General features: G+C 47.3%; 2 protein-coding genes and 1 long non-coding RNA gene across 10 annotated transcripts in view; 2 read left to right on the top strand and 1 right to left on the bottom strand.

The window, feature by feature from the left end:
• Ttc41 (tetratricopeptide repeat domain 41) overlaps positions 1-5,381 on the top strand; it is a 64,004-nt gene extending 58,623 nt beyond the window's left edge. For 7 of the 8 annotated variants that reach the window (XM_087557819.1, XM_087557822.1, XM_087557817.1 and 4 more), the window contains exons 15-16: positions 4,482-4,611; positions 4,704-5,381. In XM_087557819.1, coding sequence (XP_087413945.1) covers positions 4,482-4,611; positions 4,704-5,358 — 785 coding nt within the window. In that variant the 3' untranslated portion in view covers positions 5,359-5,381. 8 annotated transcript variants of the gene reach the window in all.
• Positions 5,382-5,803: 422 nt separating this feature from the next.
• On the bottom strand, positions 5,804-7,590 carry LOC148004598 (uncharacterized). Its single transcript, XR_015624559.1, has 2 exons — positions 7,514-7,590; positions 5,804-6,972 (listed from the first exon to the last, which is right to left on the bottom strand). It is a non-coding gene; the product is annotated as an uncharacterized LOC148004598 (long non-coding RNA).
• Positions 7,591-7,743: 153 nt separating this feature from the next.
• The window catches only part of Nt5dc3 (5'-nucleotidase domain containing 3), a 56,539-nt gene continuing 46,358 nt past the window's right edge, over positions 7,744-17,924 (top strand). The window contains 1 exon segment of the mRNA NM_001134887.3: positions 7,744-8,050. Coding sequence (NP_001128359.1) covers positions 7,849-8,050 — 202 coding nt within the window. The 5' untranslated portion in view covers positions 7,744-7,848.

Genomic DNA, 17,924 nt, shown 5'->3' on the forward strand with positions numbered 1-17,924 from the left:
TTATTTCAATTATGTCTTTACGTTTGGGACCGTGCACATGCCTTCAGAGTCTATAAGACAGCATTGAACCCTCTGGAGCTCGAGTTAGAGTAGGGCACAGTAATCATCCTCTCTGCTGAATGGGGGCAAAAAACTGGAAGTCAGCCAAGCCCGGGAAGAGCTGGATGTTTTACTGCTTGTCCGGGTTGTGGGACCATCTTGGGGTAGGAGTGTGTAAGCCCAGTTGAAGCCTCAGTCCCTTGTCCCTGAGTCAGAAACCAAACATTCCCCAAATCTTTAAAAGCTGCATTAGGTCTCTGTCCCCTTCTAAGAGTGGAGCATTGGGTTGGAAGTGGATGGTGTCTTTCTTGAAACACGTGACCCACACATTAGCCTGGGTTTCTGAAGCGTGAGGGCAACTGTGGTTTAGGTTCTGTGCCAGGTCCTCTGAGCCTGCCACTTGGTGTCTTTTATGGTTGTCTTGCCTGCTCAGACCTAGCCACACTGAAACTGCTTTAGCATCTCACGGGTCTAGATTTTTCTAAAGCATTTGGTCTAGTTTTCACAGATAACAATTCCTGTTCATTCTGTAAGCATCTGAAAAGCGCCCAAGGAAGACCCCAGACTCAGATGGTTTACAAAAGCAAAGAACGTTTATTCTTCAGAAACAACCAGCATGCGGGGGTCAATCATTCTCCAAAATGGGGACCCCAGAAAGGCATGCAGGGAACTCTCTAGAATGATTATGTAATCTCTAATGTGATTGGTAGGGGCTAAAGTTGTGATTTTGTATCACTTTGGTTGGCTACTATGTTACTTCCATATTTAGAGAGCGGGTTAGGTAATCTAAAATTTCATTGGTGGGTGCTGGGGAGGTCACAGGGGTCGGCCTCTGATTGGTTTGTGCCAGGTGGTCTGTGGTCTGCATTCCTATGTCCTGAACGTTTAACTATAGGATGAGCTCAGACTGCTGAGCACAGACAGGCATCCAGGGATAAGATATTTCCCTATTCTTGTGGTTCTCTCCAGGCTGTTCTTTGGGAGGGGATTTTATGACCATGGTTTGGATTTTATGGTCTGTCCCTGGAGCTGGTTTATGGCCTAGTTTCTGGGACTTATGTCTATTCCTGGAGCTGGGGCCTCATGGACTTCTTTTCAAAATCAGACCTGGTCCTTAAATGGAGACAAATGGGATTTATGTCATTTTTTTTCAATTCCAAGACTTATCTGTTATTTTGTATTTAATCAAGTTACTTAATTAGAATGACCAACCCGGCTGACTCTGGATCATGCTAGCCCATGGCTGTCTGGAAACAGAAGTGTACCCGTGAAGAAGAGCTGCTAGCTACAGGCATGTACTGTGTCCGGGGTGATGGACAGCAGGTTGTGTGGAGGAAGGGAAGGACCCTGGTAAGGGTCTCCTTACAGATACCACACACAGGTTTCTCCCTAGTAATATTACTTTAATGCATTTTTAATCTATTTATTTATTTGTTTATTTGTGTGAGTGGGGTGTGAATATCATGGCTCTGTGGGGGGTCAGAGGTCAACTTGCATGAGTCAGTTCTCTCCCTCCACCATGTTGGTCTTGGGAGTCAGACTCGGGTCATCAGGCTTGGTGACATGTGTCTTTGTCCCCTGAGCCACCTCTCTAGCCAGGTGATGATTATTTTGAATTCCCTAAGGAATAAGCACAGCCTGGGGAACAGTGTTCTCTTTCTTGCTGGAATTGTGGGACTGAGAACCCCAGTTGCACTGTTTTCTGGGCTTGTGGGCATCACTGTCTCAGTTGCCTCTTTGCCCAGAAGGGGGTAATACTGTCTGCCCACCGGGCTATTACAGTGATTTCAAGAGAGAAAGCAACCAGCAGAAACAAGCACTGAGAACACAAATTGGCTATGGGCGAGGGCCCAGGCATTCCTCAGTAATTCACATTCACTGATGGGTTGTCTTCCCCCTGGGTCTGGAGGACTGACCAGACTAAGCCAGCCAGTACCAGCTCCAGGCTGAGCTCTGCAGTCAGGCCAAGGCAGAAAGCGTACCTGCTGACCGAGAAGAATCAGGTTGCAGGAAAGAATACACCAAGGTCAAAACTGTGGTTACAGATCTGCCCTGGGCCATAGGGGAAGGGCCTTGGAAGAAGGGCCAGGCATCAGTGGAAGCTGCTCTAGTCAAAATTCAGTTCTGTAGCACCTCTCAAAGAGCTTCCAGAACAACAGTCTCTCTGCAGGATCTGGAGATGGGTGGGAGGGCAGAGACTCTCTTCCTGTGGGTTCTGCCTCACCAGCTATACGATGTTCTGCGTCTCCCCATTTTTCCTTTTAAGGGCAGTTAAAGCCCCTGGGGCTTAGCCATCACAACCGAGTAACTCAGTGATCTTGCTAGGGCAGCTGGAAACATCACAGGGAATCATGGGAGAGTTCCAAACCGAGGACAGATGGCTACAGACAACCTCCCCAAAGCCTCCATTAGATCTCTAGATAAGGCAGTGGGCAGTATGACTCATGCGGCACGCCTGGGGGGAGAAGGAATGGAAGTAGGGGTCAGGGATGCTCCTTCCAGTCCAGTGAGGAACCTAGTCAGCCATCCGGCAGGCTGGGTGGTTCTGCCATGAACTAGGCCATGTCTAAGAGATATGATGAGTGCACATCATTGAACATTGTTTAAAGGCCCTGGAAACCCGTGGCACTGTTTATAGAGGCCCAGGGGAGGGAGAGCTTTATACTTCATACTTGGGCACATTTTCATGTTTGAGCCATAGGCATATGTGTACTGTGAAAAAAAAGGGGGGGGGGAAGACAGATGATGCTGGTATCCCCCTTATCGGATTAGCAGACAGATGGTAACTACCATTGTGTACCTTGTTATTAGCGCAGGCACCTGGTTGTATGTCCGAATTTGAAGCCCTCATATCCTCAGCGGTCAGTCTATCCCAGGTCTGGGTCAGTGTCCTGCTGGACCAATCTAGCAGTGCATTTGTAACTGAGACAATCAGCCCTTAAATCACAGTTCTAGCTGGGTGGTGGCGGTGTACACCTTTAATCCCAGCACTCAGGAGGCAGAGGCAGGTGATGGAGCTCTGTGAGACTAGCCTGGTCTACAGAGCAAGTTCCAGGACAGCCAGGGCTACACAGAGAAACCCTGTCTCACCCCCGCATTCCCCAAACCCCCAGCAGTTCTGAAAATAGACAAAATGGATAAATGAACACCACCTTAAAATCAGACTTTAAAAGAATCTATTTTGATCTTTAACATACTTCAGAGAATTAATATTGACACTGGTACCTGATGACAAAGGTTCTTTTCCTTATTTCTGGCTTGGGAAAAATGTTAAACCTATAAAATTTTGAGAATGGTGTAATGAAGCACTGTACCATTCACCAGTGCTGCATTTGTATTCTTTACACATGCACGCATGCACAAACACAAGTGCACACACTTGTCTGAATCATTGAACGTTGGTTGCAGATACGACAGTTGTGTCTCTGTCTATTTCCAAGCATGTCTTTGAGGTACCAAGACAGTGCAACCACAATACAATAATCAAGTTAGGAAACTGAACTGGGATGTAAGATTGGTTGAATAGGCCAATAGTCAGTACCCTCCACATACTCTATTTCCTGTAGTGGAGTAGTAATATCAGTTATAGTTTCTAGGGTTTCAATCCCAGAACATCCTACTTTGTGTGTGAGTGTGTGTGTGTGTGTGTGTGTGTGTGTCTGTGTGTATGTGTGGTGTGTGTGTGTCTGTGTGTGTGTGTGGTGTGTGTGAGTGTGTGTGTGTGTATATGGTGTGTGTGTGTGGTGTGTGCATGTGTATGTGTGTGTATGTGTGTGTGTATGTGTATGTGTGTGTATGTGTGTGTGTGCGTGTGTGTCTGTGTGTGTGTATGGTGTGTGTGTGTGCATATGTACGTGTGTGTCTGTGTGTGTGTACATGTGTGTGAGTGTATGTGTGTGGTGTGTGCATGTGTACATGTGTGTATGTGTGTGTGTATGTGTATGTGTGTGTATGTGTGTGCGTGTGTGTGAGTGTGTGTGTACGTGTGTGTGAGTATGTGCATGTGTGTGTGTGTGTGTGTGTGTGTGTGTGTGTTAGAATGGAATGCATGGCCTGGCACATGCTGGGCAGGCACCCTTCGACTGAGCTGCTCTCCAGATCTAGGTGAGGGCTTGGGTTCTACTTATTTGTCTCTTTTAGCATACATCGTAGATCCCTCCCATCTTTCCCCCTTCTCTCCTTCCTTTTTTTGTCATCACTTCCTTATCTCTTAGCATCAACATCTTCTTTTCAGAAGAGTGCCCAGTCAGCTTCTGTCCCTTCTACTCAGACCTAGTATCCTTTCATTGCTACCTGGCCATTTCCTCACGTGAGATGAAGGCGACATGTCTTTGGCAGGGTATTATGACAGGTGGTGCTACAATGCCGGCCTTATAAAGCTTTTAAATGTATAAAGTTAGTGCTGAAAAAAATTCTCGAGTTCTCTCTCCCCATGTCTCCAGCGGGCCAGCTGTTGTCAGGTGACTTCTGCCATCATGCCACAATGGAGGCGGTCAGCTATTTGTACAGGTCACTTGATTTAAGAGCAGCTCACCTGGGGCCTTCCCACGCCTCCATCGAGGGAATACTACAGTGAGTTTCTTTTGCATGTCTCAGAAAGAAGCAGACTTTTCAATTATTTGTGTTACTATTACAGCCACTTGACACGTTCTGATCTTTTGCAGCCTTCTGAGGGAAATCCAGAGGTCCCGGGGCAGGAGGTCCTGGCCTCAAGGCATGAACCAGCTTTATCCTGAAGGTTCTAGCTGTGGCTTTTCATTGTGGGAGAACTTGCCTAAATTAAACTTCCACAGCGCCCAGAGTTCTGACACAGTGAACACTGCAATGTGTATGAATATACATAGGTTTCAGAGAGCTAAAAGCACAGAGCCTTCTCTGGTTTCAGATAAAGCAAAATATTTTCCCGGCAGAGGAAAGAAGACCCTGACCCCAATTCTGTCCATGTCTGCCGAGGAAAAGGCCCAAAATTCACAAATACGGAATAGTCTAAGAAAGCAACCTCCAAGGAAGAAGGGAGTCTATCCCCTGAAGACGTACTCCCTCATTGACAAGAACGGTTCGGTGAGACTCTCAAGGCAGAGGGTTTTTTCTGCTGAGTTGGGGAGCGGAAGGAGCCTGATCAATTCGATTTACCGTCAACCGCTGCGAGCACCTCTTAGTGCAGACAATCCCTGGAAGTCCATATCCGAACTGGTGTCAGAAAAGTGGCTCTTTCACACTCCGCACTACTGCTTCACTCCTCAGAAGTCAGTCTTCCCAAGAAGATCTCAAATCGAAACAAAAATGCTGAAGACCTCACATGACTTTGACAAGGAATAAAAGTAATGTTGGGCTGTTTTGTACTTTGAGTTGCTCTCATCTCTCTCAGAAGGTGTATGTGCGTGTGATACATGTGTACATACATGTGTTTGTGTGTAGGCCAGAGGACGTCAGTGTCCTCCTTATGCCTTTTCCCGTTATCTTTCGAGACAAGGTCTCACTGAACCTGGACTAGCCTGGCAGTCGGTCAGCACCAGGCATCTTCCTGTCCCCCGTTCTTTGTGCCGAGGCACAGGCTGTCACCCCTGTATTTTTATAGCAGTGCTGGTGCATACATGAAAGCTCTAAACAGACCAAGCCATTTCCCTGAAACGTATTTTGGATTTTTTTTTTATCAGATCTTTTCTTTTAACTCTTCAGGGAGTGGTCACTATCCGGGTCTGGGGATTCGGTTTTCTCAGCCCCTTATAATGTTGTATCTGATTTTAGCTAAAAAAAGAGCAGGTTTTTTTTTTAAAGACTTATTTATTTATTTATTATATATGACTACACTGTAGACACACCAGAAGAGGGCGTCAGATCCCATTACAGATGGTTGTGAGCCACCATGTGGTTGCTAGGATTTGAACTCAGGACCTCTGGAAGAGCAGTCAGTGCTCTTAACCTCTGAGCCTTCTCTCCAGCCAAAAGAGAAGGCTTTACGTGATCTACATTTCTATGATAGGTACAACAACCTTGATTCCACAGAGTCCTATACTGCTAAGAAAAATATATAGAGGCACTCTTACCAATCGTAATTTTTAGAAACATTTCTATAGTATATTTTGAATTAAAAATTCACCTAGGTAAAACTGATGGTTATCACCAAAACTTTTTATTAGCATAAATAAGATAGGAAGGGAAATGCTCTCAAGTCATAAAGGCAGCATTAATTATCAGAGCCCATGGATTTGATAACATATCTATTTGCACATTTTATTATCCTCCCTTTTATCAGTGACTCGTAAAACATTAACCTGTAACAAGTTAAGGATTACTTTCTAGTTACCCTCATCCCTACCACCCAATAGAAGAGGGGACTCAGCTCTGTGACTTTAGGCAAGCAGCCTCACCTCTGTTGTACCTCAGTTTCATTATGTATACAGGAGACACATGGTGCTTTCAAGACAGTTGGGGAAAGTGTATGAGATAAAACACACAGCCAGCTTTCTATTAATGGTTTTCATTATCGGTCAGGAACTAGCTCAGGTGTCATCATCTTCCAAGAAAACATCTGACTCCTTCAGCCCACAACTTAAGAATCTTCTGACGCCTGGGCTTGTCTCACACTGTGTCCGGGCTATTTCATCATCCCAGGCGTTCCCACTATACCCCTCTACTCAGTGGTCACCATGGGGTACTTTGGGAATTCCTTGGGACCCAGTGCTTCTCATGCAGGTCTTGGGTGGGTGATAGAAAGTCCTGCAGGAGCCAAATCTGACTCAGTGCATATAGAAATGGCAGCTGGTAGGGCGGCTACTGTTTGTTGGCTATTAGTGGAGCTCCAACGTACGGAACAAGTGCAGTTAAGCAGATGAGTGGAGCAGGTACCAAACGTGCTGTGAGCAGGAAACTAATAATCAGGTCCAGAGGACCTCTCTGGCGGTCGGGACCCGGCTTTCCAGAGGCAGTGCACTGTAAAGGAAATTTACATTTATTGGAGTCTTCAGGGGCAGGATCTTGAGACGACTTTAAACCTTGTGCGGGATCTCGGCCTAGCAACTTTTTAAAGGGCAGCTCTTGGATCGGCCCAAGGTGGGTCTCACGACACCTGAGATCCAGGAGATAACCTGCAGAAGCCATTGACACGGAAAGTGGGTCTCATTCCAGAGACAGGGACTAGAGATGGTGAATCAGAATTGGGAGCCCGCCACGGAAGGCAAGAGGAAGGTACAGCAGAGTCTTACGGGCAGCGATAGGGTCGGAGATGAATCATCCTGGTTTGTGTGGCCTCAGCACCACCCCCACGCCTCACGGGTCAGGAAGTGACCGCAGCAGACCGGGCGCTGTGCCCTGGCACCTACGGCCCCGCCCCACACGGTTTCTCTAAGGCCTTGCCCTTGACTCCGCCTCTGACTCAACCCAGATCGGGTCTCTATTTCCACAGACCCACACCTGACCCCAGCCTTTGACTACCCCGTGTCCCCGGCTTTGTCTTCCCAGGCCCGGTCCTTGCCTCTGCCTCTGACGCAATCGAGATGGTTCCACTCATTCTCTCTAGACCATGTTCCTTACTCAGTCGGGGCATCATTCGACCCAACCAGGCCCCGCCCCAGCCCAGCCCAGGCCCCACCCACCCCGCTGCTCCAAGCCTAATCCTTGACCCCGCCTCCCGCTTCCGTCTAGAACCCGCCCACCTCTCCAGCCTCGCCCCCGGCCCCGCCCAGGCCCCGCCCCGAAGTGGGTGGTGCCTGGGCCGCGCTGCCACTTGCTCAGACGTAGGAACTGCCGGCGTGCGTCCGGGAGCCTCCTGACGCTGGCTGTCCATGTCTCTGGCAGCCTAGTGGCAGCATGGCCACGGTGGCAGCGGCGGCCCGCGGGGTCGGGGCGAGGGCGGTGGCGGGGCTGCGAAGCGGCAGCGGGGCTGTGGCTCGAGGACGACCGCCCGCGGACTGCGCTCGGCGCCTGTGCACTGCCCCGGCTGCCCCGGCTGCTGTGGACATGAAAAGCTACCTGTGGGCGCGCTACCACGAGGCGAAGAGGAGCACGGACGGTGAGTGCGCGCCCCAGCTTGGGCAGCCTACTCGAGGACCCCTCGGGTCCCCCGCACCCTACCTCCGTCGCGCTACTCCCGCGGGGGAGGCGACTCTAAAACTTCGCAACTCTTGCTTCTCTTTCCCCCGCTGGGGAAGCTATTTCATACCTGGAGATTGTTAAACCAGGAGTGTGCATCGGATGTGCTCTGGGCCGCCGCGAGGGTTCCAAGGGCGTCGGTAGGAACACCGTTAGGTCTTGTCATTGGCTCTGGGAGCGATAGTAGCAGCCCGGCTTGCTGCCGCGCTGTCCTAGACAGGCTCCAGCGCAGGCGAGCGAGTCAGGAGGCTGAGCGGTTCTCCCTTTTGCAGGGTGGAGTAGGTGAAATGTTCTGTTTGAAAGGGGAGGGTGGTCTGGTTATCCACGGCCCTCTGCGAGGGCAAGGGTTCCTGTGGCCAGGTGAACAGAGAATGAGCTTCACTCGGCTGTTAGGGAATCGAGAAGTACTGGAGAGAGGAACCAGATGATAATTGTAACAGGTATTGATATAGTTCCTAAATCTCCCTCAGCCTCCAGAGGAGGGGGTCATGTCCATTATGTAGACGGGAAGGGCGAGACTCGAGACTCGAGTGCAAGCAAGAGGCCTAAACAAAAACTGGTTTTGACCCAGGGTGGGGAATCCATTGTCTTGTCTGTTGCTTTGTGCATCTTCCTAGCAGTCAAACGTTTGGAACCTGGAGTAAAGGGCCGGTGACGTGTAGACACTGAAGCTGTTATCAGAGGACACGCTGGATTTAATACTGATTTTGGAAGGGGGGTGGTTTGGGGAGGTTGGTACAGGAGGAGGGGGTTGGTGAGGGAACATTTTTGTAGGATTTCCTTTTGCATCTTTGGCCACATGTCTGTGTTTAAGTGCAGCAAAACCTATTTGGAATGATCTTCACAGCACATTCAGAGTTGTCTGCAATGCTTTGAAAGAGTGACTTATTGTTTTTGGCCAGGCAAGTGTTTTGAGAGGGGCTGTGTATCCCAGGCCTTTGAGTTATGAGTCTCCTGTGTTATCTATCTTCCCAGCAGGGAGCCACCGTTCCTGGCAAATGTGTCATGTCAGGGCTCTGTCCCTCTTCCCTCTTGCTTCTCCTCTTTCTTTTTGGTCTTTTGTGACAGGGTTTCAAGGTAACTTTAAACTTGAAGCAATCCTTCTGCCTCAGTCTTTGAAGCGCTGGCGTTAGAGACATGAGCTACTCACTACTCCTGTCTTTTTGTTTTTGTTTTTTTTCGACACTGTGTAGTCCTGGCTGTCCTGGAACTCACTCTGTAGACCTGATGGGCTTGGAACTCAGAGAGATCACCTGCCTCTTTCCTGAGTGCTTGGATTAAGGGTGTGTGCCAATACGCACAGCTCAACTATATTTTTAGTTGAAAAATATTCTGACATGTATGGAAAGAATGAAGTATAAAACTCCCTATACAGTATTCATACCCGTTTGGCTGTGGGATTGGAGCAATCCACACACGTCCTTTTGAGGAGTGAACTATGGGTAAATGATTCAGTGTTGTGGTATGTGCCTACTGTGGAACTACAGTACTTAGCAATAAAAAGGAGAGTACCATTCATCTAACATACAAAAAAAAATGTATATTTTAGAGAGTTACACTGTGGAGTGTGTGTGTGGGGGAAGCCAGTCTCTGAAGGTTGAAGGGTAATTGCATGTTTAGTTTTAGAAGAAACTAGAGGTAAAATTGCTTTCACCCTGCTATTTTGGACAGGATTTGCCCCTTGTGGCCTGTGAGAACTAGAGAGGTCCTGAAGCTTGTTTACCCGTCTGGAAAATGGGGTATGGGTAGTACTGACTTGGGGTATGTGTACTCCTCCTCCTCCTCTCCCCCTCCTCCTTCCCCTCCCTCCTCCTCTTCCTCTCCCCCTCCTCCTTTCCCTCCCTCCTCCTCTCCCCCTCCCCTCCCTCCTCCTTCTCCTCTCCCCCTCCCCTTTCTCCTCCTCTTCCTTTCTCCCTCCCCTCTCCTCCCCCTCCTCCCCCCTCCTCCTGCCTCTCCTCTTCCTTATTTATTTATTTGTTTATTTGTTTGTTTACTTTGAGGCAGGGTCTTTCTGTACAGCCCCAGCTGTCCGGGAACTCTGCTTTGTAAACCAGGCTAATCTGGAACTCACAGAGATCTAACTGCTTCTATCTGGTTCTGAAATTAAAGTTCTTCACCACTGCACCTGGCCCTAATGTAGCATTTTTAGCCTGAGCCCATCCCCTGCAGATGCTACTACCTATGCAGATACATGGTGTGCAGGTCCTCCCCACTCCCCACGCACATTCACAAGTAGTTTCTATGTCACCTCTGAAAACTCGGGGACTTTAATCTGGCTTTGCCTCTTTGTCTCGTTTGGGTCCTCCTCTTCTCTACTCTCCTCCAATCCGTGCCCATGTGAGCCGTCACTCAGTATCCACCAGTGGGTTTTAAGGTTGTTGATTCTCAGTATCCGTTCACCTGCCTGCCTGTGCCAAACCGTGGAGCAGCCTTACATGGATATGGAGTCTGGTAGAGGGATAAGGGTCAGCTACTGACAGCTGCATAGATGACTGACTGACTGACTGACTGACTGGCTGACTGACGTGTGTGTGTGTGTGTGTGTGTGTGTGTGTGTGTGTGTGTGTGTGTGTGTGTGTTGCGCGCATGCGCACACAGGAGCCCCACTCCCCAGTAATCCCCTCAGGATAAAATGGTTTTACTTTCCTACTGTTTGATTCTGACAAAAGAATCTTATTTTCTGGTCACTTGATTCCTTTTTTAATCACAACAGTGGTTTCAGGCCAAGCCCTTCAAATGCCTGCCAGGCAAGGGGTATGATTTTAGGCTTTGTTATAATGCACTCTTCCCCAGTCCCTGTTTCTCTCTATTTTAATTAAAATTTATTAAAAAAAACAAATTTTCAAGTCAGCTTTGGATATACAGAGAAACTTGTAGCTTCTATAAAGCCTACAGTCGGCTTCTGTTCCAAGCCCCCTTCTCCTTCCCTTCCTCCCTCCTTTCTTCCCTCCTTCCCTCTTCCCTCTTTCTCTCTTTCTTTTTAAAGGAGTTAATCTGAGAGCTGGGCTCATTAGAATATATGCCCCTTTGGTGAGGTCATAGTGGAAGAAGGTAAGCTGTGAGTTACTGTAGAGTGCTATGGGCTTTATTCAGAGATGTGGCAGGGTTTAGTCAAAGTTCTGGGTTGAAAGAAATTGATAATCCATAAGAAATTTGACATTTGTGAGGGCTGGGAAGGAACTAACTTCCCTTTCCTGCAAGCATGGGGTTTGAGTTTTAGTCCCTAGAACCCACCCGAAAGCTGGGCACAGTGGCACCTCTCTGAGCCACCAGCTAGCAGGTGGGGAGATAGAGGATTATTGGGGCTTACTGACCAGACAGGTTTGCTAAAAAACAACAACAACAACAACAACAACAACAACAACAACAACAAACAAAACAAAAAAAACAAATCCAAAGCCCAGAGAGCTGTGGGTTTAGTGAGGGAGGCTGTCAGCAGGCAGTAAGGCAGAAAGTGTAGAAGACACCCGATGTTCTCCTCTGGCCTCTGCACGAGTGCACATTGGTCATGCACCCACAAACGAGTGCATGAAGGCATATACTGTATGTGGGCACACACACACACACACACACACACACACACACACACACACACACGACTTAGGTACTTAGCAGGAATATTGTTGCAAGCAGAACATTACAAAGTCAGCATTGGACACCAAGATAGTTCTCACCATACCTAAAGTGCTCCACAGTAAGTAATGACACGTGCCTTCCTTAAAGTGTTGCAGTTGGTTAGAGAGATACCCTTTGATAGTTTTCAATTAGACTCACATTCCTCAGACTGCTCCCCAATCTTCTGAGAGATGGGGCTGTCGAAATGTAGGGTGAAAAAATTTTTTTTTTAGCAGCTGGGCTTTTCAGTACCAGCTCTGAAAGTCCTGTGTCTCCAAGAGAAAGGATGTCAGTATCTTGCTTCCTGGAGAAATTTGACCTTGAAGCCCCATTTTTGTGTTACTAACTCTATTTTGGGGTTCTGTACTTTGGCATTTCTAATCATTCGTTTAGTTGGAAGGCATGTTACTAACAGTGGCTGATGCTTCGTGGTCCATCTGGAAATGTGCTCTCTTCTGCACTTGAGAATGGCAGAATATGGAGGTAGGCGTCTGTTTAAGAGTCTGCAGAATCTTTGTACTCTGTCCTTAGGTAAATAGGCATGTTTGCACTATTAAATTACACTTGGCAATTGTACACGCACAAGCTGTTTTATATGTGACCTCATTGGTTTCCTGAATCTTTTCTCCTCACGCCCCAATGCTGGTTTGGTTTTCTGTTATTCCAAACATGTAAAAAAGACTCATCATGGGTGGTACAGACACACATAGCTCAGTATAGAGACTGTTTGTGCCTAGCCGGATTGTCAGTGTTGGGGATCTAACCCAGGGCTTTGTACACGTTATGTAAGCGTTGTACAAGATCTCCAGCCCAGCAATGTTTATAGACAGGCGTCTCAAATGAGCCAACGCCACCAAGGTTGAAAAATACTGATTTTTAAAATTTAATTTTTTGTCTTCAAAGGCTGGTATCAGAATTACCATTTAATCTCCCTTACTATTTTGTCATCTTCTCTACACTTCTCAGGATTAGCAAAAGAAACAAATTAACCCCAGATAGTTTTAGGTTTTTTTTTTTTTTTTTTTTGGTTTGGGTTTCTTATAGCCTCCACTGCTCTTGAACTTTCAAGGCAGCCAAGAAGGGCCTTGAACTCCTGATTTTTGTGTCTCCTTTTTGTGCTGGCATCACAGTATTTCTTTGTTGGCTGGTTTTATGTGGCCATGAGGCTTGCGCTTGGAGCTTTGTGCATGCTGGGCAAGCACTCTCAACCGAGCCACATCCCCAACCCTAATTCCGTGTATTAAATGGTAGATCATTCAGCTACCTTCACAGTGGTTTCAGAGAATCTTGGCCCTCAGCAGCAAAAGCCAAACTACAGATCAATCCTTAAGTTGGAGAGATGGTTCAGTGGGTAAAGAGCTTGTCATGTAAACTGGGGAGCAGGGTTCCCCCAACTCACTGTAAAGGCAGAATGTGTAGGAAGAAAACTACCTAGATATAGGAAGAGCAAGCTCTGAGTTCAGATGAGACACACACACACACACACACACACACACACACACACCACACACACATACACACACCACACACACACATACACACATACACACACCACACACCACACACACACACACACATACCACACACACACACCACACACACACACACCACACACACCACACACACACACCACACACACACACATACACACACACACACCACACACACCACACACACACCACACACACATACACACACACACACACACACAGAGGAGGGAGGGAGAGAGAGACAGAGAGAGAAAGAGAGAGAGAGTGCAAGACAGACAGACAGACAGACAGACAGACACACACAGAGAGAGAGGGAGGGAGGGAGGGAGGGAGGGAGAGAGAGAGAGAGAGAGAGAGAGAGAGAGAGAGAGAGAGAGAGAGCGCGAGCGAGCTAGATAGGTATCTTTCTTCTATCCAGGCAAGGTTCTTGGCAAGTTGAGGTTTTTTTTTTTGTTGTTGTTTGGTTTTTCCGTAGCATAAACTGGCTTCAAACTCATGGTCCTTCTGCCCTACCACCCTAAGTGTTGGACTCAGATTATGGATAGATGCTAATTAAAGGTGATCTTAAACACAGTAATGCTGCAGATTACATGTCTGGCTGGAGGCAGAAGTCTGGAGTAACTCAGAAATGATAAACCAAAGTGAGGGGGGAGGTGTCAGGTAGGGGCGAGGCTGGAGAGCAGCTTTTATTTCTCAGCTAGACAGTAGGATGCGGGTTTTCCTATTGTGTTTGTACCTTTCTTGGCATTTTACAAGTAGCACAATCCTTTCTTTAGAAGTGGTCCTTTGTTTAGGTGGCTATTGTTGCTAGTTCTCTGGTCCTTGACATCATAGTAGCGATAGGGAAGGACTTGAGGACAAACATCCTACATTGTAACTTTCAACCCTTCCCTGGAGCAGGTGGTGCAGACATTGACAGCCTTGGGATCCTTTGTGGATAGCCCTACTTGGCATCGGCTTGCCTTTATGGCTACTAACTTTTGAATGGCTGAATCACAAAGCTATTCTGATTTTCCTTTTGTGTCTATGTCTTTAAAAAATACCGTGACATGTGATGTCATCCCTGTGACAGTGTGGCTGTCTGGCTTGTCCATCTCTCTTGGTCCTGGCTGTACTCCGCCTGCTTCACAGTGGAGGGAAGTGCCTGGCTCTCTTGGGCTAAGGGACTGGTAAGATAAGCTGCCTTCGGAGCTCAATGCTGGCTGCAGTCCTTCTGCCCTCATGCATGGTCAGTGAAATCACACTGTCCTTTCTGTACTGACCGTATATGTCGTAGGGAAGGGAAGAGGGGAGAAAAACCTTTCTGACAATTTTATAATTTCCCAAGCACATGTTGGTTGGTTAAAGGACTGTTTCCTTCAGTGTGTCTTCTTCACACCAGCGGGTCCTGGAAGGCCGTGGTCTTATTTTACTAGGTCAACTACTGCATGGTACAGTACAGCTAGTACCGAGGGGGGTGGGGGAGGAGAGCTGGTTGAGACTGGCCTTTGTAGGAAAACTTCCTAGTTAGTGAGTTGGTCCTTCACTTTAGGAAACTTTTTTTGAGACTTTGTATTTATTGTATGGAGGTCAAAGGATGACCTTTGGGAGTTGGTTCTCTCCTACCTTTATGTGGGTTCTGGGTGGTTGAACTCAGATAACCTGCTGAGCTGTCTCACTGGCCCAGTCCTTTTTAGTTTATTGTGGTTTCGAGGAAGCGTTTCACGCTAAGTGAATTGATCAGATATTGATGGAAAGCAATCTGGTACAGGGCTGAGGCTGTGGCTTGGTTAGAGCACTTGTTGTGTACACAAAGCCTTGGGTGTGGTACCTGGATCTGTCTATAAAGTCAGGTGTGACCTCATCCTTGCAACACCAGCACTCCAACAGAAGAGAGCATCAAATGCCATAAGATTGAAGCTGTAGATGGTAGCGAGCCTTCCTGTGGGTGGTAGGGCTTGAACCTGAGTCTTCTGGATGAGTAGCAAGTTGCTCTTAACTGCGGAGCCATCTTTCTAGCCCCATTTTTGTTTTGCTTTTTGAATATATGCGAGCAGCTCATTTAATAGCAAAGTATATCACTTTTACCCATTCGGGACTCACTGATTTAGCAAGGATGTCTTTAAAGGATTCATTTTTATTTTGTGTGTATTAGTGTTTGCCTGCCTGTGTGTATATGCACTACGCGTATGCCTGGTGACAGCCGAGGCCACAAGAAAGCATCCGGTTCCCTGGAGTTGGAATTATAGATGGCTATGAGCTGCCATGTGGGTGTGGAGAACTAAATCCTGCTCCTCTGTGAGAGCACTTGGTGCCTGTAACCACTGAGCAGTCTCTCTAGCCCCTTGGCAAAGTCTTGTGTTTACCATCAGTTGGGTAATCCCTTTAACTGGAATAGTAGGCAAGGTAGGTATAGCTAAGGCAGCCCTTTTCCAGCATTTTGTCTTTAGAACATTTTATAAACTTAATTTCCTCAGAGAATAGTTTTTAGGGGTTCAGTACATGGTTGGCATATGTAGTTGAGGTCTTGGGTTGAGGACTTTGCATCATAACCACTCCTAACACCTTAGCCAATCAATCTATTTATTCACTTTACATTCCAATTACATCCCTTCTCTCTCTTATGCCTCTCCTCTCTCCTCTCCTCTCAGTCTCCCCCTCTCCTCAGAGAAGGGGAAGCCCCCCATGGGTACCAGTCCATCTTGGCACATCAAGTTGAAGCAGGACTAATCACACCCTCTTCCACAGAGGCCAGACAAGGCAGTCCGACTAGGGGAAGGGGATTCAAATTCAGGCAACTGAGTCAGAGGCAGCCCCTACTCCAGTTGTTAGGGGACCCTCATGAAGACCAAGCTGCATATCTGCTACATAGGTGTAGGGGCTTGCTCTTTGGTTGGTGGTTTAGTCTCTGTGAGCCCCCATACTTCTTGGAAACTTTTTTATATGGAATTATATTTGTGGGTACATTGAAATTAAAATGGAGAGGTTGAAAAAAAAGTACTTAGAGATTTGTTTAGTGTAATAATAAATAGTTACCTGTCAACATAAATGACGTATGAATGTATGTATGTATGTATGTATGTATGTATGTATGTATGTATGTATGTATGTATATATGTATGTGTTTGGGGGTGAGGGTTTCTCTGTGTAGGCCTAGCTATCTGGGAACTCACTGTATAGACCAGGCTGGCCTCTAGCTCAGAGATCCACTCACCTCTGCCTCCTGAGTGCTGGGATAGAAGGCGTGTGCCACCACCGCCCAGCCAAGCATGACTTACGTTTATTTTAAAAAAATGGTTTTCCAAAATAAAAAAGCTTAGGGGATCAGCATGCTTTTGTAGTTTTGTAAGTTTCTGTGATGTGCAGAAGGGTCTGGGTTCTCTGGTTGATTCTGCATTCAGTCACTTGTAGTACAGATACCACAGAGCCTCTGGGAGATGCCACCGTATGCTGAGGGTGAAGAGAACAAAGGCAGAAGCCGGCCTCTGTGTGTGGTTCTTGTCCCCTTCCATACCGTGCATGGTGTAGGGTTTACATTTGCGCTCCCACAGCTCTGGAACAGATCCCTGGGCGGAAGCCAAGCTGTTGGCAAGGCTGCGTTCCCCTCTGTGGCTCAGGGAAGAGTCCATCTTTGCCCTTGCAGCTCCTTACACCTCCTCATTCCCTGGTCACGTGGTCCTGCCTGGCTTCCATTTCCATGCAAACCTTGCAATTACGGTAGGGCCCACCCGGGCAGTCAAGGAGGGTCTCTGTTGCTGTGCAGTTTTGCTCGCTCTCCCCTCTTTGTGGGGACCTTTCAAGAAGTAACTAAAATGCTTCCAATAAAAGGTCAAGCTCCAGCTAGTACTGAGATTCTTTTCTGTGTTGAAGCCACAAGTCCCTGTTTGACCTAAACTGAGGTCTCCAAAAGGTTAGGGGAATGAAGGTGACATCGTGTCTCTGTCTCCTCATCAAAGATCCCTTGAAAGAGACAATTCCTAGATCATGTCGAGTACCTCTGCCTGAGGGAAAAGACTCTGAAATGACTGAATAAGAAAAAGAATGGACAGGAGTTTACAAAGAACCTACTGTGTGCTTGGCTTTTGCCCACACTCAGTGGCTTGCTAGCTGAAAACCAGCTGCCCTGTTTTTGGGTCCTCTGCAGATCAAATTTGCCTTTGGAATCCCTGTGTTTACCGAGACCCTGACTGTGAGGTCACCCAGTGTGTGGTTATGGCAAGGCATTGATGTTCCTTCCTTTTCTGTCTTAGTACCCTAGGGGCAAGAGCGTTTCATCTTTGGCTCTGTTTTCTTCTAAGAAACTTTGTCCCTTGAAGCTAAATGTGCTTTTCTCTTGAGCAGTTAGCTTTATTTTTTCTGATAAATGACTTACCTTAAGATTAGGTTGCCACCAAGCCATTATTGTATTTAATCTCATCTCAGTGTGTGCTTTTCTCCCCCAGAACTTGAGGAAGTGTGATGGGTTTCTGTGGCGCAGTGGGAATCACAGATATTACAGAGTAATAAGGTGCAATTTTAACTTTCAGTGGGAGTAATATAAATGTCATGTGCGTTAGCAATTTCTTTTAGATGAGTAATTCTGTTCATCATGGGTTGCTGGAGATGATGCGGAATCCTGTTGGAGAGGCGAAAGTTTCTCCTTAGATGAACAGAAGCCATGTAAAGGAAGTCTGCTTTGTCTGTCCCCCAGGAAGAGCCAACCCTTTGTAT

The sequence above is a fragment of the Rattus norvegicus genome, chromosome 7, assembly GCF_021556685.1.
Source record: "Rattus norvegicus strain SHRSP/BbbUtx chromosome 7, alternate assembly SHRSP_T2T, whole genome shotgun sequence".
Taxonomy (NCBI): domain Eukaryota; kingdom Metazoa; phylum Chordata; class Mammalia; order Rodentia; family Muridae; genus Rattus; species Rattus norvegicus.